The sequence below is a fragment of the Emydura macquarii genome, unplaced genomic scaffold (assembly GCF_026122565.2).
Source record: "Emydura macquarii macquarii isolate MOO-44397 ecotype Brisbane River unplaced genomic scaffold, CSIRO-AGI_Emac_v2 contig_2897, whole genome shotgun sequence".
NCBI lineage: Eukaryota > Metazoa > Chordata > Testudines > Chelidae > Emydura > Emydura macquarii.
In genome coordinates, this window is record NW_027133034.1 from 44529848 (window position 1) to 44553635 (window position 23788).

The 23788-nt window shown below is 39.3% G+C and overlaps 1 protein-coding gene across 1 annotated transcript; it reads right to left on the reverse strand.

Annotated features, from left to right (window-relative positions):
• Window positions 1-2728: 2728 nt before the first annotated feature.
• On the reverse strand, window positions 2729-22516 carry LOC137166812 (V-type proton ATPase subunit S1-like protein). Its single transcript, XM_067568672.1, has 7 exons — window positions 22411-22516; window positions 14905-14945; window positions 13961-14022; window positions 11846-12087; window positions 7448-7498; window positions 4897-5140; window positions 2729-3554 (listed from the first exon to the last, which is right to left on the reverse strand). Exons 1-7 carry the CDS (start codon window positions 22503-22505, stop codon window positions 3252-3254), a joined length of 1038 nt encoding a protein of 345 aa, XP_067424773.1. The 5' UTR covers window positions 22506-22516; the 3' UTR covers window positions 2729-3251.
• Window positions 22517-23788: the final 1272 nt, after the last annotated feature.

The following is a 23788-nucleotide window of genomic DNA, read 5'->3' on the forward strand; positions in this document are numbered from 1 at the left end:
TCACTAAAACCACTCTTTACAAAATCAGGCATGGAACCGAGTTGGTTTCAGATGTGAAGGGCCAACACGTTCCAATAAATACTGATGTCTAGTACTTTCTTGAGTACAAAGCTTCTCATCTGATCATTGTGCATGGAATCTAAAAAGTGAATGCTACAGGTCAAAACTTTGAAGTCTACAACCTTTGGGTGCCACTGTCTAATTAATGTAGCCCTACTTAGATATCTGTGACCTTGATTATCTCCTCTGTGATTATTCCCTTAGATAGCTATGTAAAATTCCAGTGACAATAGGTGATGAATTTTCTACAAATAACAATAGCTGACACATCACCTGAACTCCCTTAGACTCCTGAATAAGGGAATCTTTCTAGGTTTGTGGATGTGACTATGTAAAGGTTAAACTAAATCAGATTTAACATATGACTGATATTTATTTGCTGATCCATTTAATTCAGTGTAACCATTATGACTCAGATAGTGACACCTGAATGTACTATCAGCTTTATCCCATATCCGCTGAAGACAATGAAAGTCTTTCCATTAACTTAAAAGAGAGATGGATCAGGTTCTACATTTGAACCTTTCTTCTGCTGAAGTTATGAAATAAACTTACAGTCCTTTCATCTCACAGTTTTGAAAATAATTTATTAGTCACTTATTTATGACTACTTTGCCAAACTGATTTTGACTAAGTGATTAACTTACTATGATTAACTTACTATTTAAGTAAGTGATTAACTTACTATTAATGCTTCATTAATTGCATTAGTATGTTTAAAAAATTATATTGGCATCAGTTGTTCAAAATTGGTTCCTGAGTCACTTGACTTTAAAGAGGAATCCAGGTGTACTGCATTATGTTGTGTGCTGTCTAGCTTGCCTTTTATTCCAGCTGTCAGTGTAATTGTGGGAAATGGTTTGAATGACAGAAGGTTTCTCTAATTGAGATGTGAAAGACTACAAATGCAATTTCCATCACCCTCACTAGACAAAGAAGTAGAAGGTAAGGTTCAAACAAATTACATTTACAGAATATCTAAAAACCATTACATGACAATTGATTATCTTGTTAAAATGTGGCCCATTACAATTAAATAACTGCTTAACCATCTTCTCAATGCAGATGGTATTACACCCAGTGGTGTCATCAGATGCTGATGGTTAACTAAGATCCTGAAGGTGCTCTCCCTGTGAAGGGAAATGTTATGTTTGTGTCAGAGAAGACATTAACTGCAGTGAATTTTGCTACACTATATGCTAACTTGTTCAGCTCTACAGTGTTGAAATTCTAAGGCAGTAGATGACTGAGATTTATAAGGAATTGGTTTTGAAAAGCCAGACTGTCACCTGATGGTGGCAGCTGCCTATGGTTTGACAATTTAGCCAGTGAATCACAGAAGTTGTATATGATTATTAGAATTTCCAGTCCACCTCCTTGCCAATTCATGAGTGTTCTCCAAAATTTGTGCACATTTCAGACAGATGTTTGGCACTGTCATTTTGGACTTGTGAGTTGTCATCAAATTAGGATGACCATTCTTATATCTCAGTGGAAGTTACCATAAAGATCAGTTTTTAGATGTTCCATGTAGTGCTTTTAATTTGTTTCTCCTTACTTACCAACTTTTCACTTTCAAGTTCTCAGCCATTCTTTGTCTGCTTCTCTTGGCCTTTGCCCATTTCCTTATTGTAAGTGAGAGTGTGTTCTGGCAGTCACTGCCCAGAGGGCAACTTTATTGTGTGCCCTGCAGTTTGCCTCTCAGTCCAGCCTATTGTTTAACAAGGATCTTTTTGAAGAACTTCACCCAGTGAACCAATTGCTCCAGAATGCCTGTACCAGCATGTCTGTGTGTTGTTGGGTCTGATGAATCATCTGACTCTGCAATGCATTCCCAACGGGAATTTAGGACACGTCTCCATGAGTTCAAGGAACCCTGGAATAGCTCCATCTATAAATACAGTTTGGAAGAACATATTCTATTGATTAGCTTCTTTTATCTAAAAATAAAAAAGAGGGTTGATTACTAAATCTTGATTTGCAAAAGATTTGCCAAAATATTCTTTCAGTATTGGCTTTGGCCCAATAACAACATGAATAGTTCATTACCACCTTCCTACTTGCTGGGAGCAAGAACCGAATAAAAGACTAATTTTGGGTCCTCTAACCCTGCCTCTGTCAATTGATAAGATTGTTGAGAAGATGAAAGCTTAAGTTCCCACAGGAGGAAGAAGTGAAAATTGTGTCTCATTTCTAAATACCCCTTGCACTGCTGGGTGTCTTCCAGCCAACATAATTTATATGTATTTTCAGCTGTAGAACCACCTTGTAGCTGTGACTTCCCTGTTTTGTATAGGAGACTTGATTTAGTTGGAAAGAAATTAGCCTAGAACTAAAGTGTATAAAACCCATAATCTCTCTTTTGGCATAAAGCTCAGCAGGGTGAGGTATGGGAAAGCCTATGGCCAGATATTTACAGCCCCACCACCACTTCAATAAAGTAAGCCTCATGCCAAAACATAGAAAACCATTTGAGATGCTACAGTTCCAAAGATGAAGAAATGTGGTGAGAGTCTGCCCACATACCTAAAAACCAATGATGGGAGATGATATTACAATGTTTTTTAGGTGTGTGGAGAGTATAAACAAGGACAAGGAGAAGGATTTTTATGATGGTGCAAAGGGGGACAAAACTAGGAATAATTGAATACAATTAATACAAGGAAAATTTAAGCTGAGAATCAGCATAGACTTTTAATGGTGGAATCTATTTATACTGTTGCATACACTTTCTAAGAAAAAGACGGAAACTGTTTTGCCAGGTACACTTAATATATATTGGATAGACAAACAGAAAATACAGTGTAGGGAAAAATCTTGCCCTTTGAGGGGATGAGCTAGGAGATGTTGTTAATCTTTATTTAACCCCTTAGCGTCTATTACCAATTCTTCGTCTCAGGGGTATCCAAGGTGGCTGTAATGATTTGGTTTTGTAATATGAGAGCAGACTCTCACCACATTCATTCCCCTTCTCCCAAGGGAGATTTTTCTTTTGTTCTGATTTCCAAGACATCTTTTGGCGGGGTCTCAAGAAATAAAGCCAGAGAATGGCTAAACAAGCAGTCTGATACATATATTTTTTCTTTGATCAAATAAATCATTTCATGAAAACTTTTAGCTACTGTACAACTAAACAGAACAGAACAACAGAAAGAAAATGCCAATAGCTTGAATGAGACAAACACACACTTCTAAATATAGACTTTACAGAACTGTTGACTTCTAAGTTCATACGACTCATTTCCATTGCTTCTCAGTGGTTCTTTTTCATCTGCCATGTCACTGTCTTTCATTTGTGCAAAATAGGCAGGAGAGGCTTTGCATTCATAATGCCCATCAAGAGACTTCAGGTGGATCAACATATGGAGAGCGTAGGCCAGGACTAGAAGCAGAATCAGTGACATAACCAAGCCCATCAGAATTGCTGGTGAGAAAAAGGATGCACAATCTTTGGCATAAGCAAACTGTCCTCCTTCAATGTTAAAGCCTTGAATCTGTTAAGAGAATAGAAGGATTTATGTTAAAAATCCTCTCTTTCCTGCTTATGGAGCACTTCATGATTTTGCTCCTACTACTAAGAAAGAATTTTTAAGTCAATGTTTGCATATAAAAAAAATTGTATCTAGCAGCGCTGGCTGGATTTGAGTCACACAAAATTTATTCATGTCAGTGTTCTAGAAAGAGTCTGTTATTCTAATCCTCTTGGCTTTGGGGCCCAAAGGATTTGCAGTTTTATTTTAAACAAAATCTCCTGTGATCATTTTTGATAGCCAAGTCAAATGTAACTGTAAGCTTGATAACTCTGGTTTACAAAGTGTTCCCAGCATTGTTTAGTAGGAGTCAATAGTTTCCCTGTTTCTGATCATACAAACATGGACACAGGTATGCAGAAAATGATCAAGAAAATGCCGACAGTTGCCTACCTCCGATACTTAGTTGTGGGACCAGATTCAGTCCTTGTGTTATACGTGGATGCAACTCAACTGAAATAAGCAATTTTGCACTCACATCTGGTCTGAATTTGGCCCCCAGAATACAAATTCTACCTGTGGCTGCAAACAAGTGAGAGTTACTTTAACTCTAGGATGAAGTAAGTCTACTGTGCAGTCATTCATAGAGAAGACAGATGGGATTGGCTCCCTGTCTCAGATTGCTCTGGGGTTTTAAAGGCCTTCCCATCTTTTTCAGATAGCCTACCACTCCCTCATCTTCCCCCTCTCACTTCATCTATTTATTTATTTTCCTCCTCCCTAGCTGAAAGGTCCATCCTTGGGTGAACAGTTAGTCTTTGCCCCTGTCTATCATAATTCTGATAAGGAGATGGGTCAATGACTGTTGTAAAAGATGCTCCTTGACTGACTTCAGAAACAGATCCAAGTGTGAGCTATTCACAGAACTTTGGGCTATGGAATACTTAGCTTTCTTTCCCAGCTGATTGACAGTCATCTGGAGCAGCAAGTCCTATGCAAGGACAGCTGGAGACTTGCTGACAGTGCTCAACGAAGGCTCTACAGAAGTTGATCTTAAAAGCCCAATTGGCAAATACACTAAGAACCATTTTTTAACAAAGGTACAGACACAGAGCAGAAAGTGGCACTCCTATATGTTGTGCTGAAGTATATCCCTAAGAAGAAATTAGGTATCAGCCCTTCATCTCACTTAACATGAAGTTAAGTATGAGACTTTAAATCTTTTCTGTTCAATTTCTACTCCTTGATCCATCTCTGGAGAGCCTTTAAGCTACTTATAGTATGTCATTGTTTTCTTGGCCTCAAGGCCTAGAGATGCCAGTCAGCACACCTGTGCCATTTTCTTGGCTTAACTTCATTTTATTACCTGGAAATTGATAAAAGTGACTTCCCAGAACCTGGACACATCATTTGTGGAGCTGGGCATCAGGAGTGCATCATACCTTTGCAAGCTGCTCACATGTTCACAGTGATAGGAATAACTTGCTGGAGCATATATTCTGGTTGCGTTAAATGTCGCTTGTACAGAATGATTGTAAAGTAGCTGTATTCTATATAAACTAAACCAGTTCTGAACGGATAGCTTATAATAACTGTTTGTCAATAAGAACCTGAAAATAATTTAAATAAAGAGAGAGTTAGTAAAGTTGCAAAAGTGAGAGCATATATTGTTGAATACAGCATGTAAAACAGTCAGACAGGACTCATTGAAGTTAGCAGATCTATGCCAATTTTCATTAGAGAAGGATCTTGCTCTTTCTGCTGCTATATGGGAGACCAGTCTGGGAGATAATTTTGATTCCTTATTGCTGCAGCTGAAGAAGATCATTGCTCAAACAGGATTGGTCCCAGGCCGAGCAAGGGAGTCACAAAAATCCTGAGCATCTTCTGACTGCCTAACTATGGAACAGCATTAGAAGAATATCATCCATTCTGCCTCCCTCCCTGCTGTTAATTTGGTGCCCAGGTAGCTGACTCATGAGAGGCAAACCGATGGAGGAAAACAAAATAAATATAGATGGAAGAAATCCCACTGACTGAAAACCTTAACTCAGCCAAGCAATGGGTAAATAAGAAAACATCATATTGCCACTAGCTTGTGCTCCCATGTAAATATAGTTTTCCATCCAAACAACAGTTTAAGGGGAGACGTAATTGATGTACACAGCTATGTAAAGCTTCCTCAAGACCCAGTCCTGAAAGGCTCTGAGAGTCCCTTACCTCCCCTCCTCCAAGCATGAGCCAAAGGCCATTAAGTCAATAGAAGGAATCCCACTGACTTTTGATAGGCATTGGCTCAGGCCCTTAGACAGTAAACTTGTGAAATCTGGTCTCCATGTCAAGTTTATCTACATTCACAAGTAATTGAAAGATTAAATTGTTTACATGTATAGTGTAAATTGATCCTGTGTTATATACATGTATAGGTAACATGTATTGCTCCATACACATTAGTATTTTATAATGCCCCACTGCGCACTAGATGCTTCACAGAAGACATAACACACACAGCCTATGTCCCAAAGAGCTTATGGCCTAAATTTTAGACATGATGCAACAAATGAGCGAGCAGTGTACAGTGGATGTAGTGTGGACAGATGGGGGTTATAGCAGTATGATTACATCAATATTCAGTTTATGCCAGTGCACTTCTTGGTTATGCACATGTCATGTATATAGCATGCACAATTATTTATCAGGCAGTGCCTACTTCTTGGATCAGTGAGGAAAAAGAGAGAAAGAAGGCATAAGTCTAATGTCTGAGGGCCCTGTCCCATTGATTCTGAAGTGGAATTCCCCATTACAAACAATGTAAAGTTCTACTTAAAAGAGAGGGCCTGATCCAAGAAGGAAAAATCAATCCTTAAACATAAGTGTCACAGGCCAGCTGGCCCTTTAAGGAGAGTCAGGCTGAGCCTTGCCTGGGAGTATCAGCTCTCCTCCCCAGTTGATTTGGGTAATGGACTTGGGTAATGATTGGACCCAGCTGAGAGAGTGAGAGGGTTTGCACAAAAGGCTGGGTGTGCTCAGGTAGCAGGAGGAGTTTTAGGTGGGAGTTTGCATCCTGCAATTGGTCCTGATAAGAGAAGGTAGGAGGGGGTGACAGAGGCTCCATAAATAGGCCTCAGGGAAGGCCACTGCACAGCCAGATAGCCTTGAGGGTAGACTGGAGTTGAGGATCAAGGCTAAGGGAAAAGAACAAGGAGGGTAAAGTCTACAAGAGAAGGGGTTGGGGTTCTCTGTTGCTATAAAAAAGGAACCGTGGAGAAACTCATGGAGGGAGCCAGACCTGTGGTGGGTTCTGAAATAGGGCAAGGCATCAGGGAGGTATCTATGGTATCAGTGGTTTGGAAAGGAATAGGGAGCTGGGGAGAACCCAGCTGGATGAAAAGCTCAAGCCCAGGGTGGGCAGCAGTAAATTAAGGTGTTTGGTTTTGTCTCAGGATATTTGAGTTCTGCTATGTAACTGGGGAGAAACCTGGAAATCTCCCACTCTGAAAGAAGAATGGGATTGCAGAGGAGTCCAGGAGGGGCTGAAGATATTGTCTGAATGACTAAGTGTGTTGAACACTGTCTATTTGGGGACACTGATACCCTGGAAGGGGTGACCTGGCTAGAGGGCTGAGTCACAAGATGCAGTGGACACCAGGAGGCCTAGCTAAATGAGGAGAGAACATAGGGGGGAAAAATCAAATCAAAAGGAAATGTATTTAAATAGGAAAATTCCATTAAATATAATTGTCTGCTATGTACTTCACTATATAATTTACAAATCTGACAGACACCCGTTGCTGATACACACCCGTTGCTGTGATCCTTCTCACAGTTAATTTCCCAGACAATCTGCATTTCAAGTCATTCTGTAGATATTATCATTTGATCATCTAAGTGTCTTTATCCTTATCTTGTAAACCTACCTAAGAACAAGCCCCTTGAGATTGTCGATGTCACCAAACTTAAGTGAAAGCCTAGATCAAACAGAAAACAATGTCAAGTTGGACTAAAAATGCAAATCTAAAGGAAAAAAAACAAACTGATATTCATCAAAAGATCAAAACATGGTTACAACAGACAGTACTTTGAGGCTTGATTCAAATCCCACTGAAGTCAATGGAAAAACTCCAGGGGTAAAATCAATGGTGAAATCAGTGGCCCCAAAAGTCAATGGGGATTTTGCTGTTGCCTTGAATGGGATCAGGATTTCATGCCAGGAAAGCACTTAACTACATGTTTAACATTAAGTGTGTAGTTAAATCCCATTGATTCCAACATCAGTGTACCTAGACTAGAGCATAATCAAGGCCATGTGATATATATGTTCCTTCACAGATCTATCTCTATTTACAATATTTATAAGACTCCTATCACCTTGATGTGCCACTGTCATTTATAATATTACTGATATCAATATTGCGAAATTAAAATGAATCTTATAAAATATGTCAGGTATCATTGGAAAGTTCACAATTTGATAAATATAATAATATTGTTTATATATTATAAGCTCTAAATATGTATGGTTATTTGTATTTCAAACTTGTGCTGTGTTTCTAGGTGACACCCCTAAATAGGATGGTGGCAACACTAAGCCTGATTAATGGCCCATCAAGTGAACTCAAATGTATAGTGAATCCAGTGAAAAAAGCCAGGGCTACACCTTATGAGTCACCAGGGTCTATGGACAGGGAACTCTGAGGCTTTTCCATGCCATGTGCTGTGTGGCTGGATGTTTGAGACAAAGAATGCACAAGTCTCATAGAAGAAACAATCAAATGTAGCTGCACCATTTCCATCTGGTTTTCATTCCTGCTTCTTACCTCTGGATCAACTCATCTACAACTGAAGCTGTGAAACAAAGCACTGAGGCCCATCTAGGTATTAGATGTACACCAAAAGAACTGTACAAACCTGCAAACTTCATAATTCTGCTCAGAATCTGATCTATATGGACTTTAAAGTCATTTGTATGTATCTGATTGCTTTAATCATTTAACATCTCTCTTCTCATTTGTTCCTTTCCTTTTATAATAAACCTTTAGTTTTAGTTACTAAAGGATTGGCTGGCAGTGTGGTATTTTGGGTAAGATCCAAACTCATATTGATCTGGTACTGTGGCTGACCCTTTGGGGATCAGAAGAACATTTTTGGTAAAGGGAATAAACTTTTAATAACTTATCTCTTTACTGGACCCTGTGGCTGATTGGGAGTCAGAATCTGAAATGCAATAAGGGGGCTGTGTATTTCTTGTAGCTTTTTGATAACTAGTGTGGGAGATCAGAAGCACTGTTTGTGACTGGTTGGTGAATCTAACTGCAGTGTTATCCACCTGTTCTAGGAGAATCTCCTCTCCTTTTGCAGCCAGCCCTGACCTTGGCATTTTCAGGTGGGCTACCCTAGGCACTGATGGGTCACACTTTGTATCTCAGATAAAAGTATTTCATTAATGCAATAATATAACCTATTCTTCAGCTCATAGACCCCGCTAGAGTGTTACAAATCCATATGATATCTGAGTTCAGATTGTTGCATTTATACAACATCACTGAATCACCTTAAAGATGTTGATTGTAGCAAAACTCTACCCAAGTTATTGTCCAATCAGTGAGGACAGCAGTGGCTTACCACAGTAAGAAGTATTGTTAGGTCAGTTCTAAAATAGCACCTTAAAATCAGTATGATTATGTAAATATTGCTCAAAGTACCATATTTCTACTGTATCACAAACTAATAGATGCAACGTTTTATTACTCTGTGGCATACAGATTTTTGATGTAATTATATCACTTTGCATCTTAGAAACCATCTGTGTAATTGACTTTCATTGTTGACATAACATTGTGCCTTTCTTTATCTAAGATTAGGTACTGTTACACAATGAATCATCATGCATACATCTACGCCACTTTAGAACTTAAGGTGGAGGGAAATTAAAATCATGATTAGTCAGACAATTTAAAACTGGCTAAAGACTGGACAGGTTTCAAGTGCAGAACTGAGTTCTTCAAAGGTCACTTATAATTCACTTGCCTGAATTTGGATCCAATGAGCAAGGAGGATAATTTCAGATCCTCACTTGTTTAAATTACACCAAAATCAGATGTAAATTGTGCAGATCTGATTATACCACACAGGCAAACCTCACACTAAATTCAGTGCCTGCGTCAGGACTCTGTGCATGCAATAATCTACCTCTGTGTTTGTATTACACATATAGTAAATCCAGACAAATAAGAAGCCAAATCCTTGGTCTTAGGTCCTGCTGCTTTGTGCTGATTGAAAGACACATCAGAGGATTCCCTAAACAAAGGGTGGGGATGTAAGGGCCTTGCCAGGAGTGGGAGAGGATGAGGTGAAGTACATAGCACTCTGCCTTATCTGCTGCCTGCATAATTTAGAATAGACCTTAGGCCCAAGATCGAAGGAGCAAAAAGGGAGCTTCCACCCTTTCCCCTGCTTTCCTCAGATGTACCATGTGGAACACAGTGAAGATCTGTGGATCTCAGGATCTGGCCCGAGGTTTCTATTTGGCAATTCCTTTGAGTGTAATCCTGATCCAGGAGCCCAGATTATCTATTTTCCTATCTGCACAGCACGGATTCCACACGCAGGGAACTGGGTTAATACTTAAAGGCTGACAGAAGCATACGGACCAAAAAGATGTTCTGTTAATATATAGCAGGACTCTAGCAGAGATTCCAAGGATTTGGTCAGAAAGGCCACATAATGCTCTGAAATACATCTCCTAACAGTGGTTAAGAATAAGGTGATATTTTTCCTGATCAAGACAATAGCCACGCTAACAGGATAAACTCTACAAGATGTATATTTCCTGGGCATTTCCAGCAGATTTTTCCATGGGATCTGAGGCGGAATGCTCAATATTCTAGTTAGTCTATTGATAAGTTATTTGTTGTCTAGTGAGTTTTCCAAATTTTTTTATTTTATAACCAATTACTTTAAACTGCACTTACAGTCCTGGTTTGTTGTGAGAATAAATAACTAAAAATTGTGCAGCATCCAGGTACTATGTCAAGAGGAGCCATATAAGTACCTAAGATTGATATTTTCAAACTAAGATCCTGTAACTTTCTATCTATCTCCTTATTCACTTTAAAGTGAGACCAGCTATTTTGGTTCCATTTGAACATGCTGAACACATAAAATATTTTAAATCACTATGATTTTTTAAAGTATTAAGTAAAAACTGTGCATTGCCTTTCAAACCATTTCACATTTGTGCAGTTTTCCAGTGGAATACGGTCTTCACTGAAATGTTCCATGTATGTTTATGAGATTGTTAGCTCTGCAATGGTAGACAGACTTATTTTCTTTAAAATTTATCACTTTTTTATTTTGAAAACTATTTCTTCCTCATTTCCCTCTCCCTGCTTCTGCCCCCCACAATGCAGCTCATTCACAAGTCAGATTCTGATTATTTAGAACAGAAACTGGATTTCAGCACAGTTACCCTTCCTCTACTTGATAGCATACATGGATTTCACTGTATTAATTTGGCATTTGTTGAAAACTCAATTATTTTAGCTACTCTGGAAACGTGAGTTCAATTCCTTACTCTGCCACTGGCCTGCTCGGCGACTTCACATCACCTCTCTGTGCCTCATTTTCCGATTTATAAAATGGGGACAACGACACCTTCTTTGTAAAGTGCTTTGAGCTCTACAAATGGAAAGTGCTATATAGCAGCTAAGTTATTATTACGGCCGGGGCATCATATAGCCAAATATGCCTTTATGCACCTTTGCTTATTAAGGGTATGATTTTTTCACCCTTATGATGAATAGCATCTTACTCAAGGGAGCAATCCCATGGATTTCATTAGGACTATGTGTAGAGTAAGGGACTACTCCATGGGAGTAAATGTCACAGATTAAGGTCTGAATTATGGCCAGACTTTACATAATCACACTTTACCACCGTTGCATAGCCAGTATAAAGGCTGCTGAGAATCACAGTCCCTGCAGTCAGGGCAGCACAAAGGCTGCTACCCAGCTGTTCTCCACCCTGGCTAGCCATTTGCCAAAATGGGCATGGTGAGAGCGGAGAGAGCGTGGTGTGAAGAATCCACCCCCACGAGCAAAGCTAGCCGGGCCACACAGGAAAGAGGATGCAGCCACACCCTTAAAGAGTTAAAGAAAATAAGAATTCCCCATTACACTGGGGGAAAGACTAAGAAGGCATTGTGCCTCTGGAGCACCGTAGCTCCACCCCACATTACAATGGGCTGTGCCCCAAAGATTAACTACTAGCATCACCCCCAGTGCCTGATGTCACCAGGGAGTAGGATGCAGTCTTACGTTGCACTGTCTTCACTGCAGTTGGAATCTCCAACATCCACTGTTGCATGAACACCAAATGTCTTCTCTGTCAAGTCCAGCTGCGTGTGATTTTTAAATTTAATCATTATCCTCTTGGCCCAGAAAAGAATGCAGGGACTTCCATTAACTGTGACATTCACAGGGCTGTAGTGGCTGTGCGTCAACATCCTCCAAGATTCTCTTTCTGATTGTCCTTTTCTGCTCAGGTTGTAGCTGACCACCTAATAAACCACATAAAAGATTGTTATTGCCGGAATTACTCTCCACGTTACATAATGATCAATAGCATTTGGATAGCATCCAGTGAGGCCAGTCCTCAGCTGCAATGAGCTCATGCTCAGTGCTACTGCGTTGGGGAGACAAAGATAGTTCTAGCCAATCTTCCCATCTCCTCCAATTCTGGGGATGGCAGGGATCCACACCAGTCTCTGGCATACACAAGAAGAGCCAGAGAGCTGATGTAACTTGCATTGACTGTAATAGCCTCTTAGAGACTGGACCACGACCACTGAGGCCCAGCACACTTGGACTCAGACCCTTCTATCTATCTCCAGCACCCCATATGAAAGTGTGTGGCAAATCTGGCATAAGCAGTTGTATACCGAAAGGGGATTCCCGTACAACAGGAGACTCCTCAGGTGCACCTTTAGGGCAGTTTTAAGCCCCTTTTGTGCCACTGGAAAACTGCAAAAGGGATTTAGTTTGGGCCAAGGAACAGTCTCTCCATGCTGAAAGACTGTACAAACATTAGCCAGTTTAGCAAGTGAAGCAAATGAAATTGCATGTGTGTAACTGGGAGCAGAATTTGGCCCAATATTGTTTTTTAAACAAATGCAAGTTTTTAGATGGCTTCCACATAAGAGCAAGGTGAAAGTAAGGGCACCTTTGTAAAATTATTAATTTATATATTTAAAAACAGGGTGTGTTGTGTTTTGTCTCAAAGTCAAGACATTTACTACAGCTACTAGAACGATACTAAATCCTCATGGTCAACTTCCATGGTCAAGCAAAGCTCCCATGGAAATGCCTATAAATAGAAAGATGTCAGCAAGTAAAGATTTCAGTATTTAGATCTGACTCTCTTAGTTTTTGCTCAAGATTTCAGACGATGATAATTTTTTCCAGTTTGCAGATCTGCCGTAACTGAATTTGATAATATAGCTGTAATTTCCATGGAGCTGCATGTGTGCCACTGAGTCTTGTTCCTATGAGACAAGTATTCTGCATCCCAATCACACATACCATTTTATCAGACCACTGGACAGCCACAGGTAAGCAATAAAGCCTTGTCTTGGCTACTAAGTTTAGTGTACCAACTCTCCTAGCTCAAGCCTAAAAGACGCCTGTGCTACTTGGTCTGATGTATAGCACAAGAAGACTGCCTGAGTGTTGTGATTTAAAACAAGTTGATGTTTGCAGGAACAACCAGAAGACAGGAGGCGAAAACTTACAAAACAAATCACCAACAAATATCATTGATTATTATTAGGACAGTATCATGAGGTAAAGAAAAACCTGTCCATCTGCCCTGTTACAGTGCAGAACATTTACATTTACCCATTAGCTCACTTAGGTTAAATTGCAACATTGTCAGGTTTCCTGACATGTAAACCTTATTTTCTTAGGTGTGTACCTTTGGGCCAAGTCCTCTGGTCCTTACTCAGGCAAAATTCCCATTGAATGTAATAAATCAACCATTTTTGCCTCAGTTAGATATTCAGCACCATGTCATACAGGCAAAATCCTGTATCCCCTGCTCAGGCAAAACTGCCATTGCAATGTAATTGAGTGAGGACCACAGGATCTGGTCCTATCAGTTTGATCCTGCAGGTTATTCAGTGCCTCTATAGGTTCTCAATACTCGGAATTCTCACTAACTTCCAGTGGATGTCGAGGTGACTCAGCACCTGCCAGTAATTAATCAGCAACTAGCAGGATCAAGTCATTAGGAGGAACATCTGATTACCGTGTAGGATATCAGTATTGTACCACAATAATTAGACAAGTTTGATTGTTATCTCACAAAAACATCATCAAAATACAACTAATTATGCCATGAAAAAACTTACAATCGCTTTCCTGATACCTCCATACCTGTGTAATTGCTACTTGTTTTAAGTTATGTTTTGGCTTCACATCACCACCATAACGTCGGTCTACAGAAGAAAGAAAATTATAAGTATAAATGAAAAATGACTGATACTTTAAGAATGCATAATGCTGCATGTTCTCTTGCAAACAAAGAGGGACCTTCAGCCAATGCACCTTTATGAAGGTTCTATTGATTTGTGAAATATATTTCAGTTTGGTGCAGAAAACACTCATACACTGAGCTTAGTCTTTGCCCACCACAAATCAATTTTCTAGCACATTTTACCATTGTTGTACATAATTTTGTTTCTTTTAAAGATAAATCCTGTAGCCCTTATTCAGGTAAAACTCCAATTGAAAAGAACTTCAGGGTTTAGCCCGTGGTGCTGTAAATTCCTCCATCTTATATCCATTTAAAAAAGTTTCCTTGCTTCTTCATGCTTTGGACCACGTTTTCAAAGGAGGATGCACTGAATTAGCATGCACGAACCTGCATCCACAAATGGGGATTTTCACACCTGTATTGGATAAAGTTACACCTGAACTGTATGTGAGTGACCAGTTATTTGATTTATTTACACAAATGCAAGGTTTTGTGTGGACATCACAATGATATTATTTTGTGTGTACACTCCCATTGCAGCATCCTTTGAACAGTTGGCCGTGTACGTTTTCAATGGATGCCAAAAATGTAATATTTTATTTCATTTTGTTTGTGTCAAGTTCACATCCATTACTCGGAAGAAATCCATAAATTTTTATTTTAACAGGGCTAATCGTTTAATTGGGAATATTAAAAGAGGATTTCACTATGAAGGTTGTATAATACCCTCGTTTCTTGGCAGAGCTCTCAATTACTTCAATGGGAATTGCGTGTGGGATTCAAGGCATACTATGTGGCTAACAGAGACAATACCAGTGCATTCAAATGCATTAAAAAGCCTTACCAATTCTTTGGGGCAGCTCTTGCTTTGAAAATGCACGTGAACTGGAACAAAGAAGACAGAGAAAAATATTTATTGTACAATGTCTGCATTTAACATTTGAATGAAGTTTGATGAGGAGAGTTCCAATTTGTAATGTTTCATTCAACCATTATGCAGTCATGCTCAAAATATATCCCTGTTCCGTGGTTGCTTTATGGCAGCCGTGCAAAGCAGCTCAAAACCCAGAGTATGCATAAATGGCAATCACCCTAATCAGAGCCTCTTTTGATGTTGTAGAGCAATCTCCTAAGCCATCCTGTCCTTACTGACAGCATAGAAGCTGTGGCCAACAGAAAGGGTAGGGCTTACCCACCTTCCTTCGCCTCAATGATGCTCACTTTCTGTATCAGCCCATAGGGGATACTGTCAGCAAAGGATTTCCCTCTTAGCCTCTTTATCTGACAGCACACATCCATGGGTTTGGGTTTTTTTCATTTTTATGAGATTTGAATCCACCACACAAGCAAGTTACAAATAAGGCATTTCTAAAGGCTACTTTCTTGAATGATATTAAAATAAGCATGATAAGCCAGTGTCTTGGTGGCAGGATGGTTGGCCAGCTGGGGGATCCAGCCCTTTGAGGATTCTTCTTATGTAAGGGGGATCCCTGGGTGTAGCAACTGTATATCACTCCTTTCCCCCATGCCTCCACCCAGTGCATGGGTGTTCCCAAGGAAAAGTTGGCATGTCTAGGGTATCCCTATGTCCTGGCATTCCCTGGCTGCCAGAACAGTCACTTGGGGCTAATGGCAGCGAGGCATAAATTAAAGCAATGTATTTTAACTTATGCTGAGCACCACCTCCAGGTATGAAGAAGCATAAAGGTGTCTTTAAGCCACCTTTGCAGCATCACCCCTCCTGCTCTTGTGCCAAGCCCAGCTCGGGCAGTCCGGAGAATCCAGCCACATTCCCAATGGTAAAACTTCTAGGATGCCTAACTATGCACCTCCGTGGAGCCAGGATTTCATCCTTAATGTGTATTAAAGAGGCTCTGTCTTTATATCCAATTCCTCCCCCTGTGTGTGTATTTTCAGGCATACTCAAAGGAATAGAACCATTGTGTTCAGTTCCAAAAGCCTCAAACCCAGAAGGCAAAATAAACAAACTAGATTGGTCCTTGTATTTCAGTTTGTCACTTCATCCCTGACTACAAGGACTGATGATCAGCTTTGGTGCAAGCCAATGTGCAGGAGTGCTCTCTGCTACAACAGGAGGCAGCAAAAAACAGCAGCCATTCTCCTCAGAAATGGTAATAAACATAGCACAAAAGCCAGCTAAGCTTCTGCTGGTTCAAACTTCTGACTCTAATTAGGCCTGGGAGAACCTTACAAGATTCTACATTCCAATACAGTTCAGTGTAAATAAGTACCATACTCCTATTTAAAATCCACCCTATGTACTTTTAATTAGATACAATGGGCCAAATTCTGCTCTTAATCACACATGACCAATCCCACTGACTTCAAAGGGTTGGACGCTTTCAAGAAAAAGCACAATTTGGCCCATTATTCTTCACTTGTTATTCTGTACTGTACATTAATATTGCTGAACGCTATTAAACAATATCCATGTTCCACACCAGAGGTCAGTGTATTTCAGTAGTTGGTGAAATTATTCTTGTCCCATATTTAACCAAAGGTTAGTCAGATCAGATCTCTTAACCGTTCTGTGCACTGTGCACGACCCCACTCTGCCCTCTCTTTTGGTTTCTTGGTCCACAGAGAGGAGCAGGAACAAGCGTCTCATTGTACTCTCCAGAGTGCAGGGACTGCTATTGTAGGAGACTCTTGCAGAGCTATTCAAAGATAGGGAAAATTTCTTGCCTTCCCTTACACAAAGGCTGGTGATGGTCTGGCCCTACTGCATTTATCAGTATCACATACCATGCTTCAGCTTTTCTAAAAGTTTGGTTTAATGAAAGAAAGTAGCTCTAAATCTCATACATTATTGATTTTCATGAGAAAAGAGACTGGGGTGGGCCAAATACTGGAATGTTTACTGTCTTTTTAGTCAGTGGTTACTCAGGTAAAACTCCCACTCAAGCCAATTCAGCAGTCGGAACATGGACTTGAGGATTTGATATATTATTTTTCTTTTCTAGCATTCTAATGTAGAACATACCTTGTGGCAAGCAACAGCAATGCAAGGATTATTGACATTTTTCATGGTAATGTATATAAAAATGAAGGGGGGGAAGCCCAAAAAATAGACATGCAAAAAAATTAAAAGGCAAATGAATCATAGAATCATAGAAGATTAGGGTTGGAAGGGACCTCAGGAGGTCATCTAGTCCAACCCCCTGCTCAAAGCAAGACCAACCCCAACTAAATAATCCCAGCCAAAGTTTTGTCAAGCCGTACCTTAAAAACCTCTAACGATGGAGATCCCTTCCCTAAGTAAACCATTCCAGTGCTTCACCACCCTCTTAGTGAAAAAGTTTTTCCTAAGATCCAACCTAGCCTTCCCTCACTGCAATGACTTAACATACAGTCATTTTACTAAACATAAAATTAAAAGTTCTAAGCCCAGTGTTTCAATTCACAAACTTACAACCTCTTCAGTGAGTGAGTTTGCAGACTAAAATGTTCATATTAGAAGAACACTTTAATGCAAGGTTGCAACATTAAATTCACTCCCTCCCATAGTGGGAGTATTTTTTTTTATGGGATAGTAAAATACCATCTGCCTCTCTAACCTCCCAGAAGCCTCCCATCCCAAAGGGGGCTAAAATGAAGACTCTGTAAAGTAAAAAAAAAAAAAACCCATCTCTAAGGAAGACTAAATGTGTAACACCAACCCTTGTGGAAGAAAACAGACAGGATAAGGGACATGTAGAACCATGCATGTATTCTGTCCCCTAATAGAATGGTCTAAAATCAGACTCCTCAAGGCCCATGATTTTAGGCTGGAAGCTTGTGACAGGTATAATTTGACTCCCATATGTCTCACGCAAAATCACAGGGAAATGTACCAATGCTCCTCATGCAGACATGTCAAGATTCACCGTTCAGCAGGAAGACACTAAAAATAGATGAATCTGCATAGCCAATGAAACAGTCATACCCCAGTGAGGAATTCATTGAAGAGAGTGATCTGTGAGTCCTTGCTGAATACCATACTATGATAAATACCATCAGTGACATGACCATTCCTTAGCACATATGGGAGGTAGGTGGCAGGCATGTCAGCAAAGTGACCACCGATATGTACTACAGTGTGTGCATCTTAGGCATTTATAGAGTGCCAGTCACGATAGTAACAAAAAGTCTGAGATTTCTTCCTTATCTATTGCTCATCATTACTCTTACATGATGTAAAGTGCTATGTAAATTTCTCTCTTTTTCCAAGAAACATACTTGAGAAGATAGTAGTGGAGAAGCTATGGCAATACCGGCAGTCTTCAGTTTCCCTTGACCCTGGTCAGTTTGGTTTTAGGCCTGTGTATGGGATAGAAAGTGCATTGGTGACATTGGTTGATGATCTCCTCCTAGCTATGAACAAGCATGTTTATGCTGATTTTATTAGATCTGTCATCTGCCTTTGATGCAGTTGACCATGAGGTGTTGTTGGTATGTATAAGGTCCCTGCCAGGAGGCTGTGGAACCATTTGGAAATGGCATTGCTTCTTCTTATACAGGAAGACGTAGAGGGTAATTATGGGCAATTATTCCTCCACCACAGGGACTCTCTTGCACAAGACATCACAGTATTCTGCTCTGTCTGTCCTCTTGCTGAGTGTATATGATGAGGCTTCTGGGAGAATTAGTAAAGAGACACAGGCTGCGGTGTTTGAGTGCGCTGATGATACCCAACTGGGTATCTCCATTATATCAGATAATGCCGTGTCTTCAGCAGATTGAGACTTGGATGGAGGCTAGCTGGTGAGGCTCAGTCTGGACAAGGACGTTCATAGGTTGGGGAGACCATTCAGAAGCAGAAACTAGTTTCAAAGGTTTATTCAGCACAGACTCACATTGGGAGCACTGTCTGTCTTTGTGAACTGCACTGGCTGCCTGTGGCTTCTAGGTAAAATTCAAAGTGCTGGTTTTGCCCTACTAACCCCTAAATGCTTTGGGCCTGAGTTACCTCAGATCTCTCCTCATGCTACATTTCACTGTGCTTGTGCTCAGTGGAGGCTGCAGAGTTGGAGCCACCTCAATGTAAAAGAAAGGGAGCTGCTGGCAGGGTTTCCCCAGGGTTTCCCAGAGCCCAGTTTGTTAACCTTCCAAAGCTCATCTTTTTTCACAGACATCTGAGGAAGGAGCAGGGAGGATGCAAGTTGTAAGAGAGGGTATTGATTGATTTATAGCAAGATTACTTTTATGGAAGGATTTACTCTGACTGTAAATGTAAGGGGATATAAGCAATTCTACTAGTGATTGTAAATGAATATTTTGTAAAGGCACTCACAGCTTGGGATGGGCACTATATGAATGCTGTCTGTGAGCAGGGGATGTGAGGCTCTCCAAAACCCTACCGCCATCAGATCAGCAGCATTCAAATTCAAAGGACAAGCTGGGGAACTTGAAGGAGATCTGCTGGAGCAAAGTCATAATCATCATATTGATGGGTAGATCTCAATGTTTGAAGGATTTTGTCCATGATGGACTGCTTGGAGCACATTTCATGGCTCTTCTGCTGCTTTTTAAGGTTGTTGTAAAACTGTAGGTCAGAAATATCATGGGAAAATATGTGGAAACACAAATGAATGAAAATGCATTTAATCATTCTCAGGGCTCATACTAGACTTGTGCATAACAACATTCTGAGTAATAACATTGTAAATGTGAATATGACAGACAGAAACTAGCTGAGACTATTACTGCTAGAGCTCTACTATTGGCTGAAAAGATCACATGAGCTTAGAAATTAAATTCTAAAACACTCAGCAAAGAATGACTGGACCCACAACACTTTTTGGGCAATTTTAAAAAATGTAATGAAATAACCCCTGGCTTTATGGTCACTTTTTTATCTATATTAAACTAAAAACTTCAACTTCAGTATAAAATATAGTTCCTGTGTTAAAAGCGTTGGCCTTTCTTTAGAACTGCAAATCTGAAAATAACTGCTCCATGTCCACGGTATATGTCTGTCTCTGTATTGTATGTTGAAATTATCATTCTAAATTTATCAGGAGCCCCATTGAAATTGGCTTAGCCCTAATACAAAGCACTGGAATGACTAATCACTATGTAATACCCAACTAAATAAGATTACATGTAGAAAGAAGTGCAAATTCCTACTTATCAGATGACATTATCAGTCTATAAGGTAATGAAGTCTTTTTATTTTTCATCTGACAAAGCTCACATAAAAGTATAGAGCCTGCTCCTAAAAACCTTTCTGTGAGTAGCCCTTATTCACAAGCCTATTGATTGCAAGGAGAGTGAGAAGTGATCAAATGAGGAAGAATTTGCCTGTTGTAGTTTTCATTTCAGCAGATAAGGCAGTTAAAGGGAGTTATATTATTAACACAAAATATGATCTATAGTATTATTACTGAATATTATCATTTTGAAGTGCAGATTATATCAGATAACACAATGTTCAAAATAAAATAGATGCCTGTAATATCTTGATTATGCTTTAAAATATATCAAAGAGCAATGCAGCCCTCTATCACTAATGTTATCCAACTTCAAACTGTCTCACTATTGCTGGCCTAGTATACTAGTTTCAATTACTAACACAATATTTTACTAGAAAATAATGTTTGAGCCGCATGTAAATCAAACAAATTACGCATAAAAGAAACAACAGTTTACTAGTGGACCGTAGAGCTATGTATCTGATTCTAGTGGTAGAATACAAATATACCACAAATTGAGATGTGATAGTAGAGTGGCAGACATATTTTTCCTAGTTTTAATCCAGATAGTATAGGTAAAAATAATAATGAAGATGGACTTTAACCCAGGCTAGCAACCCATGTATGTACCCAGGGTCCCAGGCGTACTCACACTAGAATCACACCTTCATTTGCAGTGTAGATGTACCTTAGTTACACCAACCACAAGTAATTTGACTGAAGTTAGTGCAGTTACACTGGTGTAAAACCAGTGTGAGATCAGAATCAGGCCCAAAATGTAGGTTTCTTTAATGGAACACTCCTAATGAAATATTTTATTAGAGTTTATTTTTAATTTCTTATCATTAACAAACTAACCCCTACAAAGACACAGTTTTACAGAGAGAAGCAATCATGCCATTCCAATTATACTGTATTATTTTTATAGTAATTTCACAGGAGGAAACATACCCTTCAGAGATCCAACTTTAAATAATTATTTTATATTTTATTGACATTTCATCATTAAGGACTTGATTCTGCAGTTCCAACTCAGCTGAAACTCCCACTAACTTTAATGGAATATTCCTGAATAATGACTGGAGGACTAAAGCCTAAGAAATGACAAAATTGTAAAGCTTTGTTTTTTAAAAAGAAAAGAAACTGAGTTCAGTATTACTCCTGGTGACTTAATATATGAAGGGTAGGATCTTGCTTCCATTGTAGTCAAAGACAAAACTTACATTGACTTCAATGGAAACAGGATTGGGCCTTACTACATTAATCTTCTTTATAAAGTTTGTGTGAAAACTCAGTTAGTTCCATTCTGTTACTGATCAAAGAAAACTGAAACTGCTAGGGAGGTGCTAACTGATTTGGAATAGCCAGATGAGAATAATAAATAAATTATTTGAATGAAAACATATTGTATTATTTATATATAATAGAGCTCTTAATACAAGCTTAAGTAAATCACCACATGTCCAAGTTCCCTAAGCATTCAGACTTTATTGTCAGTTGCGAACATCAGCATATTTGATCTGCATGATGCAAATATGTGAGGCATAATGCAAATAATTAAATTTGGCTATCTTCGCTTTTATAATGCTTGGCTTTAGAAAGCATTCTCTCTTTCGTGTCATTTTCTGTGCCCTCTATTTATACTATGTAAAAAAATAGGATGCATTCAAAGACAATTGCTAATACAAATACTTAGGAACAATTTTGTCCATTTAATACTTCTTTCAATGTTGAACCTACGTTTTAACAGAAACTTTACAGAATGGAATATTTACAGAAATGGAATATTTTAGCACCTGTGTATCCGGGCACCTCTGCTGCTATTTTATTTATAATTCTGTTTTAACAAATGGGCAGGAATGAAAAAGTGAGAAAAGCATTATAATATAAATGAGTCTGAGAGAGAGCATATGCCTTTTTAAGACCATTTTAGATTTATTTCTAAAATAATTTGAAATATACACTTTATATCTTAGAGTTGAAAAAGCTCATTTCTTCATGAGTCCTAATGTTTTAAAACTAAAATATTCTAATCCTGTCATGCCATGCTGATCAAATCTATTTGCAAAAGACACAAAATAAAATTACAAAACTACATTTAAAACATGCATTCAGCTTCACCAAAGTAATTTATTCAAATGTATCAAATGACTGACCTTCCATCCGTTCCGACAACCATTTGGTCCACAGAGACTGAAAATCCTACACATAAAAAGAGGAATAAAATACAAAAAGCAATGTTTTTTTCCATTGAGAAATGAATCTGTCTCTCCTGACCAAGCACATCTGTTCTAGCAAAGAGATCAGAGCCTGTAGTCTCATAGGCCATGTGATGGATAGCACCTCCAACCAATAGGAAGCAACATTTGCTACTGCATCAGTTGGCATGTACTATGTAAACATAAAAAGCCTTTTCTAAGCCACTCTCCACGACATACTCTATTATTCACATTAATGAATGATTAGAAAAGAACTGAGTGCTTGGGTTCTAGTGAGCTAGGATGTGAGCTATCTTTTAAGAAAAAAATTATTTTTTTTTTAAAAGAAAAAAAGACTCTCCAAGCTCCAAAAGCTCAATGGAGCCTATCACAGGTGCTGATTGTTGTAGTTGACCCCTCCCTTGAAAATGCAGTGAAAGGTGGGATTTTAAATAACAATGTGACTTTGCCTTCTATAATCATATTCAACAGAGGTGGTCACATATTTTAATGAATTAAACTTCATAGTATCTCCTGAGAAAAGTTACATATCCCAAATGTAATGATGCTGAAAGCAAGATACAGACAGGATAAAGATGTCTTTTTGGGGGATTTGCATCAATTTTCTTACTAGGTTTTATAATCAAAATTAATGTTATAATTTGCAGAAGTGTCAATTGATTTTTGGGAGCCTCATTTTGGGGTTTGCCAACTTGAGATGCCTGGGTCCATTTGGATCCTGGGGATTTGCCAGGGTTTATAGCGGGTCCTCTGGCCTTATCCATGGAGATTCAAGCCTTGCCATCTTTTGGGATGATGCTGGGGATGATCTGGGGCAAGCAAAGCAAGTGGTCAATTGGCAACCCACTCTTTTACATATTCTGCATCCTATACAACTTCTGCAATGCATGGAAGGACCCAGTCTTCCTTTACAATTGTAGGACCAGACAGAGAGGCACTCAGATGGCCTAGTCCCTCTCTAAACTTCTTTTTCCATCAATTGACGAGTCCCACTGTTATCTGGAACCCCCTAAATCCTAAGGTTGGTCCCAATTCTTTATCACTTTCATATTTTTTCCAGTTCTTATTTTCCACCCCTGTTGCTCTCTCACTTTCAATATTGTTTCTCCCTCTCTTGATCCTCTTCTCTGCTCTCTTCTCTATTCAATATTCTCTTTCCACTCCTCCATTTATTCATCTCTGACCCTGGAGTCCCCACCTTTTTCTGTTCTTCTCTCCCCTCCCACCTCCTTGGGACACTCGCTCCTTTTCTCCAGAAATTTTTGCTTTCCTTTCCCCCTCTGAGTTGACCCCCCCACAATCCCTCTTAGCAAAG